The sequence below is a fragment of the Cyclopterus lumpus genome, chromosome 7, assembly GCF_009769545.1.
Source record: "Cyclopterus lumpus isolate fCycLum1 chromosome 7, fCycLum1.pri, whole genome shotgun sequence".
Classification (NCBI taxonomy): domain Eukaryota; kingdom Metazoa; phylum Chordata; class Actinopteri; order Perciformes; family Cyclopteridae; genus Cyclopterus; species Cyclopterus lumpus.
Genome location: NC_046972.1, coordinates 24167833 through 24178426, shown reverse-complemented (window position 1 = coordinate 24178426; position 10594 = coordinate 24167833). Strand labels below are relative to the sequence as shown.

At 51.2% G+C, this 10594-nt stretch overlaps 2 protein-coding genes across 3 annotated transcripts in view; one reads left to right on the top strand and one right to left on the bottom strand.

Moving 5' to 3' along the window:
* Window positions 1–2613, top strand: part of plcg1 (phospholipase C, gamma 1) — a 20122-nt gene extending 17509 nt beyond the window's left edge. For both annotated transcript variants that reach the window (XM_034537546.1, XM_034537544.1), the window contains exons 29-33: window positions 259–373; window positions 1337–1498; window positions 1594–1682; window positions 2111–2433; window positions 2519–2613. In XM_034537546.1, coding sequence (XP_034393437.1) covers window positions 259–373; window positions 1337–1498; window positions 1594–1682; window positions 2111–2433; window positions 2519–2561 — 732 coding nt within the window. In that variant the 3' untranslated portion in view covers window positions 2562–2613. The remainder of the gene's footprint in view (window positions 1–258; window positions 374–1336; window positions 1499–1593; window positions 1683–2110; window positions 2434–2518) is intronic.
* A 2365-nt stretch (window positions 2614–4978) lies between these two features.
* zhx3 (zinc fingers and homeoboxes 3) lies at window positions 4979–9942 on the bottom strand. The gene is made up of 6 exons (XM_034537547.1): window positions 9226–9942; window positions 9036–9137; window positions 7509–8945; window positions 6426–7106; window positions 5940–6318; window positions 4979–5279 (listed from the first exon to the last, which is right to left on the bottom strand). The coding sequence occupies exons 1-6, from the start codon at window positions 9931–9933 to the stop codon at window positions 5269–5271; spliced, it is 3318 nt and encodes a 1105-aa protein (XP_034393438.1). The 5' UTR covers window positions 9934–9942; the 3' UTR covers window positions 4979–5268.
* Between the last annotated feature and the right edge of the window lie 652 nt (window positions 9943–10594).

Genomic DNA, 10594 nt, shown 5'->3' with positions numbered 1-10594 from the left:
TGTTCATTTAGTAAATTATGGTCCATTTAGGATGCTTTAGGGGCGGGGCTACAAGGTGATTGACAGGTCTCTACAGAAGTTATCCCGCTATGAAGGACACAAAGGCAACTACACATAAAAATGGCCGCCGCTCTGAACTTCCTGCGTTGTGAAGACCTCCTCCTTTTTAATTTCTGAGGGCTCCACTGACTCCGTCATGATATTATTATTATTATTATTATTATTATTAATAATGAAGTATTCCCCTCCGCCCTGAAGGTTTTGGGCGCCCGCCATCTGCCCAAACACGGCCGCGGCATCGTGTGCCCGCTGATCGAGATCGAGGTGTGCGGGGCGGATTACGACAGCGCCAAGCAGAAGACGGACTCGGAAGGTGAGCGCCGCTCTGGGTTTCAACTGGGTGTCACTTCCTGTCCAGACAGGAAGTGACACCGACGGAGCCGTGTGTGGGAATACGAGGAGAAAACACCGTTAATAGTTATGATGTAGATTTACTTACGTACAGAACTATGACTTCATTCCTTCAATGGTAAGTTATTTTTGTTTAATTTAAATTAATTCAACTTTTTTTTATATGAATATTATATAAATATTTTTAATATATAAAATATTGAAATATCGTACAGTCATGACTCATCATTAGATGGATAGATACTTACTTATTAATCGGGGTAATGTTTTTGCTACAACAGCATTTATACATACAGGTAAGCAATAAAATAAAAAATGCACAATATATAAAAACAAATAGAATAGAATAATAACAAAAATGTATGTATATATGTGTATATGTATGTATATATAGAGAGAGAGAAAAATAGAACTAGTGGTTATTTCGACCGTGGTGGATGAAGGAAATTATAACTGTTTTTACCGAGACGAGCCACGGAGATAAGCCACGCCCCCTTTTCGCAACTGGTTGCGAAAGACACAAATGAACACAATAAATAATAATAAACTGACGGTTATAAAGCCGTTTGGTGTGAACGCACCATAATGCTGCATGCGGTGCGGCTTTGTAGTTTTTTGAGAAAATTAAAAGCTTTTAAGGCTTTTATAGTGCGGAAAATACGGTATAATATATATATATATATATATATATATATATATATATATATGCATTTTTATTTTCTTGTTGTTCTATTTAATTTTTTTTGTCTATTGTGCATTTATATTTTCTTATTTTTTTTAATATATAAAATATTGAAATAAATAGAATATTAATATAAAAAAAGACTGTTCCTTTTAACAAGCGGAAATGGACACTCTTCTTGTTGTTGTTGTTGTTGTTGTTCTAATGTGTACATCTCCCCTGGTTCCCCTCCGGCCTCCCCAGCTGACAACGGCCTGAACCCCACGTGGCCCCGGAAGCCGTTCCAGTTCTCCGTGTGCAACCCGGCCTTCGCCTACCTGCGCTTCGTGGTCTACGAGATCGACATGTTCAACGACCAGAACTTCCTGGCCCAGGCCACGTTCCCCATCCACAGCCTCAAGACGGGTACTCGCACCCACGCGTTCTCTAGAGAACCCCCCCCCCCCCGAGTGGCCCCTCGGTGCCGTGAATGTGACCCTAATGTCTCCGTGTGGCTCCAGGTTACCGCTCGGTGCCCCTGAAGAACAGCTACAACGAGGACCTGGAGTTGGCCTCCCTGCTGGTCCACGTGGACGCCGTCAGCGGCCGGGTGAGCTCTCGGTTATTAATAACTTGTTTGTTAATAACTTGTTTGTTAATAACTTGTTTGTTAACCGACGCCGGCTGACGACGAGATTTAATGTGTCAATCAGAGCTTTTAGAGGTTTTTAGGGGGTGGGGTTAGTGTCTTGGTTCATAGCCACGCTAGCCGTTTCCCTCCGTTTCCAGTCTTTATGCTAAGCTAAGCTAACCAGAGTTGTGTTCTTACTGCAGTGACGTGATGCTCAGTCTTCTCATCGGACGCATGAAAAATGTATTTAAGGGGAGGAGTTATTGTTAAAACATGACCTCATAGACATCACATGAAACTTCATCTCTCACATTAAGAGTTATTGTGTTACAAGTTGTATTAAATGTTAAATATGCAAATGAGGCGTGTTGCGGCGTTGACTCCTTGGTGTGTGGATCTCCTCTCAGGATGAGAGCGTAGAGGTTCTCAGCCCGTTCCTCCCAGTCGGGGCCACGCCGGTCTCGGTCCCGGTGGCGGTGGTCCCGGTGGCGGCGGTCCCGGTCCCGGTGGCGGCGGTGGCCCAAGCGGGACGGGAGCGCTCGGGGGACCTGAGCTCGGTGTCCTCGGCGTCCTCCACCGTGTCCCCCGTGCCTCAGTCGCCCTCGCAGGCCGTGGCCTTCGAGGGTCGGGAGGGCTCCTTCGAGTCCCGCTACCAGTCCCCTCTGGAGGACTTCCGGGTGTCCCAGGAGGCCCTGTTGGACCACATGGACCCGCAGAACCGGCAGACGAGGTAAAGGCGCAGAGAGTCGTTTTATTTTTTATTTATTTATTTACTTTGTGGTGTCGAGTCCAGACTTCCTCCTTTTGTCTTTCAGGATGTTGAGGAGGACCAGAGTGGGCGGAGAGAACCACTTCTAAGTCCAAGCCAATCGGGATGCATTACCTTATCGACGCCCCCGCCCCCCCCCCCCCCCCCCCCCCCCCCCCCCCCACCGTACTGATGATGTCACTGACTGCTGTGAACACTGTTTCCATGGAAACGCCCACCACCGCTTTTGGCCTACGTTTCAGGCATCTCTCGCTCTCTCTCTCGCTCTCTCTCTCTCTCTCTCTCTCTCTCTCTCTCTCTCTCTCTCTCTCTCTCTCTCTCTCCCCCCCCCACCCACAGTTTAGTGCTCTCTCGCCCTTCTCTATTAGGCGTATATATATGAATATATGTATTTATTCCCGCTGCGCTGGCGGCCGGAGAACAGCAGCAGCTGACCTGCTCTCAAAGAGCTCCCGTCTCCACGTTTTTAATTATTATTATAATTATTTAAACATTCATAATGTGACTTTTTCCTCCTCCTCCCTTTTAAATTTTTTTTTTTTAATGTATATGTGTAAAAACCTGAGGGCTCTATTTTAATGTCTCTCTGAGGAAACGATCCACTCGGACCTGGAGGAACACGTCTTTTCTGCTTCTGCTTCTTTGTGTGTGTTGAAGACATCAAGAAGAAATCAAAGCGATAAGCGTCACATGTTAATATCCACACACACACACACACACACACACACACACACACACACACACACACAGCTTTTCTTTTAACGCCAGAGTGACGCATTCAAACTAATGGAGCGGGGAACTCGGCCTCCATGATGATTAATTGTGTTTATTAAACATTTATTTTCCTCCTGATCTCAGATCTGCTACCGACGGGTTTGTAATTCTGGATCATTTACTGTAACCATGGAGGGGGGGGGGGGGGTTGTAAAACAAACTTTGAGGTGTGTGTGTGTGTGTGTGTGTGTGTGTGTGTGTGTGTGTGTGTGTGTGTGTGTGTGTGTGTGTGTGTGTGTGTGTGTGTGTGTGTGTGTGTGTGTGTGTGTGTGTGTGTGTGTGTGTGTGTGTGTGTGTGTGTGTGTGTGTGTGTGTGTGTGTGTGTGTGTGTGTGTGTGTGTGTGTGTGTGTGTGTGTGTGTGTGTGTGTGTGTGTGTGTGTGTGTGTGTGTGTGTGTGTGTGTGTGTGTGTGTGTGTGTGTGTGTGTGTGTGTGTGTGTGTGTGTGTGTGTGTGTGTGTGTGTGTGTCTTTTTTTGCTTATTTTATTTTCATTGTTATAATTTTTAAACGTTCCGTTTATCGTCACAGACGAAACATTTACGACCGCCTTTCTGTAACGTGCCTAAAAAAAACTATTGGAGAGGAAAAGTGTTCATTTTTAATTTTGCCTTTTTTTTTTTTTCATATGAAACATATTCAAGCCTGAAAAGTAAATAAAATACTTAATACTTTATGCAGCTTTTGTCTCGTCATTCTTCGGCATCTTATTATTCGTATGAACGCCAAGAAGAAAACAAACATGAAAGTGTAGCTGTGATAATAAAAATATCCCCATTAAAGTCATAAGAGTTAAAAAAAGGAAGGTTAAAACAATTAAATCCAGAGCCACTAAAGCACACGTAATCTCATAATTTCGACTTTCTGATGATTTATAATTATCACAGCAACATTTTCATCTTATTTTTTTCTTGTACTGCTAGAAACAGACTTCCATATTTTTGTGAGGATTTGCAGTTTTTATTTTTCTCTAAAAAAAACATTGTGTGAGCTTTTTTGGGAAAAGAGTCACGCTGCCTCCTGATTGGCCGATACTCCCCCCCCCCCCCCATGAGGAAAGACTCCCGAAGCCACACGTTTTATTACATTCTGTTTTTATTCTGTAAAAATTATACATCGAGCCTAAAGTACTGAACTCTGGTGAAAGTTTCTTCTACAGTCAAAAATGTATTTCATAGGAAAAGTTCCATTAAAAACAAAAACGTCGTAAAGAAGACTTTGATGCTACGACACCGACGGGTCCCACGAAGTTTACACATCGTCTTCTTTTATGTCTTTAAACACAACAGGGTGCTACCCCCCCCCCCCTCTCTCATATTTAATGTCTTTAACCCAAATATGTACAGATAAGAAATGAGAAGCGAGTAGAAAGAAGATCGGATGAACGTCGGCGGTGCGTTTTCAGCCTGAAGCACGTTGACATTAAGCTGCAAGCGGGAAGTCAAAGTGTTTGAGTGCACGTTGGTGTGGGGGGGGGTCAGTGAGGGGGGGGGGGGTCAGTGAGGGGGGGGTCGGGGGGGGGGTCAGTGAGGGGGGGGGTCGGGGGTGGGGGGGTCAGTGAGGGGGGGGTCGGGGGGTATGAAGATGGCACACGAGGGCTCGTTGGACTTTAAGGCCTTGAAGTCAAGCACCCTGCAGAAAAGTGCTGTGCAGCCCAAAAAACTAAAACAGTGTCCCTCCTCCTCCTCCTCCTCCTCCTCCTCCTCCTCCTCCTCCTCCTCCTCCTCCTCCTCCTCCTCCTCCTCCTCCTCCTCCTCCTCCTCCTCCTCCTCCTCTCTCCCGTCACAGTAGGCAGAGAAATGGTGTCACCCCCCCTGTCAGCCTCCACTGGAACTTCCTTCTGAGAGGAAAATGGCGAACAGGAAGGGGGGAGTGGGTGTATGGAGGAGGGAAGAGGGGGGGGAGGTTAGTGGCTTTAGTGTCCATCTCACTCAGGGAGGGGTGGGGGGGTGGGGAGGGGTCATGCCTCATGCCTCCCTCTAGGGGGTGAGGCGCAGAGGGAGAGGTGGGCGAGGATGGCTCCAGTCAGTCGGTTCCTGTTGAAACAAAAACAAAACTGATGAATAAGAGCGTCGCCATGACAACCAGCTCAAACCGTTACCGGCTGCATTCCTCATAATTACGGTCATTGGGTGTTTTTTCATGATTCCACCAGAGAGACGATTACGATTCAGCTCCGTTAAAAAAAAAGAAAGAAACGACTCGGCCTGAAATATTTTAAATCCACGGCATGAATTTCAAAAGTTTTCTTTGACAGTAAATTGAACTTCTTTTATTTATATATATATTTTGTTTTAAATATATATATATATATATATATATATATTTTTTTTTAAATATATATATATATATTTTTTTTAAATATATATATCCATATATATATATTTTAAATATATATATATAAATAAAAGAAGTTCAATTTACTGTCAAAGAAAACTTTTGAAATTCATGGCTGGAAAAAAAAAGACAGTTGAAGCGTATTACATAATAAAAAAATAACAAATGTTTTCATCAATATCATAGTCCTTATTGTATATCGTGTTTTAAACCCGATTTGTGAATTCTTTTTTTTACCATTTAACAGACTAATGGAGTAGACGGATCAACGATGGTCAGAATCATTGGCTACAATGTGTCAGAAGCTGCTTCGGCCATCTTGTTTTTTTATTTAAATCGAACTGAAGACAGAAGAATACCTTCAGGGGGATTCACAGTCTTGAGGATGTTGAGCTCCTCAGCTTCTGTTGCGACGCCGCATGCCTTCTTCTCCTCCTCCTTCTCCTCCTCCTTCTTCTTCTCCTCCCCCGCTGCCTCCTTCTCTTCTGCCTCCTCCACCTTCTCCTTCTTCTTCTCCTCCTCCTCCTTCTTCTTCTTCTCCTCCTCCGCCCCTCCCCCTGCGCTCGGTGCGACGGGTCTTGGTTCCTTCTCGTGAGCAGCAGCGGCCGTTGTTGTTGTCGTCGTCGTTGTTGTTGTTGTTGTTGTTGTTGGTTCCAGCCGGGGTGGAGACGCCTTGGTGGAGAACCAATGTCGCACCAAGTCCGCCGTGGAGCCGCAGCTCTGAGCCAAATCCTGAAGCTGCAAGAGAAGATAAAGATGAATAATAAAAACTCTCTTTATAGTTAACGTGAACTGATTTGTTTAAAATAAATAAAATAAATATATATATTAATGGGTTTGAGTACCTGGGACTCCTCTGGGCTGCCGTGGGCGTCGTAGTGGGCCTGCAGGACCTCCCCGGCGTTCCCCTTCTGGAGGTCCTCCTCCAGCGCCGAGGTCTGGTACGCCTCCAGCCACTTCAGCTGGCCGTTCTTCTGCACGTAGCGGCAGTCTCCGAACCAGCGCACCACCTCGGGCCGGGCCAGGCCGGTGTTCGAGAGCATGTCGTCGTACTGGGCGGCGCTGGGCCACTGCGTGCGGGCGTAGACCTGCTTGAGCGCCTGCAGCTGCTCCGCCGTCTTCTTCCCCCGGACGGCCGCGGGCTTCGGGGTGGAGGAGCGCGGCGGCGGCGGCGCTGCTTTCGGGGCGGAGGGCGGCGTGCCGCCCGGGGAGGCGGGCGTGTCCGAGGCCTCCCCGTTGGCCTCCGTCACCTTGAGCATCTTCAGGTTGATCTTGATGGGGTTGACTTTGAGTTCTCCCGAGCCGTCCTCCTTCTGCCGCTCCTCCCCGTCCGCCGCCTCCTCCTCCCTCATCGCCCGCTGCTGCTGCGCCTCCTCCTTCTTTTTCTCGGCGGCCACTCGCTTCCTCCTGTCGGCGAACCAGCCGTGGATCTCCCTCCTGGTCATCTTGGTCTCGGAGCGCAGCCGGTCCACTTCCTCTCCCGCCGGGTCCGGGTCCTGCAGGAAGCTGGCCTCCAGCGCCTTGACCTGGACGGGGAACCGGAAAAGGGACGAGGTCAAGAAGGGGAAACAGCTGGAGAACCGAGCCGACTGGATGAGAACATCAATCCCAAACTATTTGGGTTCTCCAAACGGACTTTTGAGGATTAAGATTTAAGACTTGAATGATAAAAAAAGACTTCACTTTTACTTCTTCCAGTCAATTATAAAATAAATAATTAAATAAATAAATAATATATATAGTTTTTAGTGTAATACTAGTTCTTGTATACTTGTGATTATTATCTCATATTTATTATTCACTGTTTAATTTAATTTAATTATTAATCTGTTATTTTTCCAGCACTTTTACTGCTTCTTTTCCCCCTTCTGGTCAGACGCTAGAACTGCAACAACAACAATAATCAAGTTGAATCCTGAGACCGTCACCTGATGCGGTTCCCTCTCCTTGTAGCGGATCGCCGTGAAGTCCGGAGACGGGGGTCTGGGGAGTCTCCGGGACGGCGTGGAGGGCGAGGTGGGGGTCTGCGACGGCGTCGGGCTCAGCGGCGCGGAGCCGTGCTGCTGCGGCGTCTTGGCACCCGCGTTTCCGCCGCTCTCCGACGGATCGGCGCCGCCCGCCACGCTCCCAGACTTCCCCTGCACGCCGGAGCGCACCCCCTTGAGGTTGCGGAAGTGGTAGCGCCGGTCGCTGAACCACTTGCGGACCTCGCGCACCGTGAGCCCCGTGAGCGCGATGAGGCGGTCCACCTCGTCCTGGTCGGGGAACTGGCCGCGCAGGAAGCTGTCCTTCAGCGCGTTGAGCTGCTCCTGAGACTTCTTGCCCTTGTAGAAGCTCGGGTCCAGGAACGCGTTGATGGGCGTCTGAGAGCCGGACGTGGCGCCCGGCGGCACCGCCGCCGCGGGGGACGCCGGGGACGACTTCGAGGCGGGCGAGGACGCCTCCTCCATCGCGAGGGTCGGCGAGTCGCCGGTGTCGGGCTCGACGTCCTCCGCGTTGGCGCCGCTCGCCCTCTTCCTGAGGACGCCGCCGTCTTTCCTCCTCTGGCCGTCGGCGCCGTCCGCGGCGTTCTTTCCCTCCGCGGCTCCTTTGTGGTCGCCCTTCAAGATGATGACGCCGCCGCTCGCTCTGCGGACGTCGCTCTTGTCGTTGCAGTCGGCGTTGGCGGCGCCGTGTTTGCCGTTGGTGACCTTGGCGTTGCCCAGGCTGAGGTTGATGACGCTGGCGTGGCCGCTGGTGATGATGGAGCCCGCTCTCCCGCTCCGACTGCCGCCGGCGATGACGCGGCTCCCGCCGCCGCCGCTGCTCACCGTCCCCACCACCACGGCGACGCCTTTGTCCGCCGCCGGCGCCGTGGCGGCCGGTCGTGCGTGCATCGTGGGGCGGGCCGCCGCCTGGGGCTTCGGCGTGACGGCCAGGGCCACGGGGGCGCCGCTGACCTGGATCCCGTTCGCCAGCATGGGCTGCGTGACGATCACGCCCCCCTGGCTGACGAGGGAGCCCTGCAGGATGTGAGGGATGCCGGCGGCGCCCAGCGACGCGGGCAGCACCGTGATGGTGTGCTGGGCCGGGCTGTGGTGCCTGTTGGCGTGGCCATGCGAGCTGGAGGGTCCGGTCTGGATGATGGTGTTGAACATCTTCCTCCTGGCCTCCTCGATCTCCTCGGGAGACCAGCTGATGCCTTGCTTGAGTCTCTGGGCCGTGAACCAGATCTTGATCTGCTCCTCGGGGAACTTGGTGACCACCGTCAGGTAGCAGAGCTCCGCCTTCGTCGGGTACGGGAACTTACTGAAGGAGGTCTTCAAGAAGGGGGAGGAGTCCATGGAGGCGCTGTAGGTCGGGATGCTGCTCAGAGGAATCATCACCTGGGAGGAGAGCGAGTGGACATTTAGTACTTTATTGATCGCTCATTTCGTTCATAAACACTGGGACCAAAAAATAAATAAATAAATTACCTTGGGGAGATTTTTGGAGGTCGAATAGGAAGCGGAGGAGATATTTGATGCCGTGATCGGCGTCGATTGATGATGGCTTCTGTTTTGAACCACCGAGACCACCTGCAGGAAACGGATCAAAAGAATAGTTGTTAAATAAGAATTGTATAAATATATATATATATATAATTAACTCCGCCCCCTCGCCTACCTGTGTGATGGGCGTCTTGAGCATCGGCAGCGCTCCGGAGCCGTTGACGATCTGGATCGCCGAGGGCACCGTGACCTTGGCCGACCCGTTGTGGACGATCGTGGGAACGTGTGTGACCGTCACCGCCGGCGCCGCCTCTTTCCTCTCCGTCTCTCTGCACGCGGAGACGGCGTCCGAGACCGGGTGAGACACCACGATCCGCTTGGACTCCGACTTGCCCTTCAGCATCCTCATGATGGGGGTTTTGGTGATGGAGATCTCGCCGTCCGGCCCCGAGAGCAGCGTCTGCTCCACCACCGCTCGCCTGTCCCTCCGCCGCAGCCGCAGAGACGTGTTCAGCGTGCTGGGGTGGACCCGGGCGTTGTGCAGCGCCAGCCCCTCGAACTTGGGCGCGGAAACCCCGCAGCTCACGCAGAAGAAGCCCGGGTCCGCGCGGAAGTCCGGGTGCCCCGAGTACACGTGGTCCAGGAACAGGTTGAGGTCGCGGGTCTCGTAGTCGCAAGGCTTGCAGGTGTAAGTGCCGGCGCCGTCGCTCGCGGCGTCCCGCGCCTCCAGTTTGGAGGACTCCGCCGGGTCCGGCGGGGGAGTCAGTCTGGAAACCCCGGACTGACGGAGAGGACCCGGAGAGTCCCGGTCCGCCTCCTCTACCGGCCGTATGACCTTGCTGGGGATCATGCAAGGAGTCGTGGACTTCCTCTTGCTGGCCATGGCGGGGGCCTGCGGGGTGGGGGGAGGGGGGAGGGGGGGCGGGTCGAATGGCTGAGTGAGGAGGAGGGTCGTTTCTGGCCGACTAGAGACCAGACGTGGGGGGAGGAGGGCGGCGAGACATGTCCGAAGCTCCACTCGCAGTTCTTTTAAAAAAAAAAAGGGGGAGAACCTGTAAAATGAGAGAGAGAACGAGGTGTTTCAGCGTCAGTACGAAACCAGGGAAGGAAGGAAGGAAGGAAGGAAGGAGGAGAGATAGGAGGGGAGACCTTACTCCAGTTTCCTCTCAGCGGCACATCAACAGCTCAGGTGAGGTCCAGGTGAAGCCTTTGATGTCATGCTTTCATCTGGAAGAAAGAAATCAATCAAATGAAACTCTCTCTCTCTCTCTCTCTCGTGAGGGTGCATTCAAACAAGCCCGGTCTGCTTCCTCACTGAAGGCTTTTTGGGAGCTCCTGTCCTGCCCCCTTCTTTCTTTCCCCTCCCCCACTTCCCCTCGTTCAGACACACCCCCTCTAGGGGGGGGGGGGGGGGGGGGGGGGGGGAGGGGAGGGGAGGGGGGCAGTCTGTATTTTCCCTTCTTTTTCTTTTTTTGTATGTTATTATAAAATCCGGCTCCCCTGAAGCACCTTTTTAAAAGAAATAAAATAAAGATCACCACGGA

What these genes read in the sequence shown, in the direction of transcription:
- zhx3 (XM_034537547.1), bottom strand. Translation starts at nt 9,933, where the DNA reads ATGGCCAGCAAGAGGAAGTCCACGACTCCTTGCATGATCCCCAGCAAG. An exon ending in TCAAGACGCCCATCACACAG is followed by an intron (nt 9,138 to 9,225) that starts GTAGGCGAGGGG and finishes CGTTTCCTGCAG; the next exon opens with GTGGTCTCGGTGGTTCAAAA. An exon ending in CCTCCAAAAATCTCCCCAAG is followed by an intron (nt 8,946 to 9,035) that starts GTAATTTATTTA and finishes CTCTCCTCCCAG; the next exon opens with GTGATGATTCCTCTGAGCAG.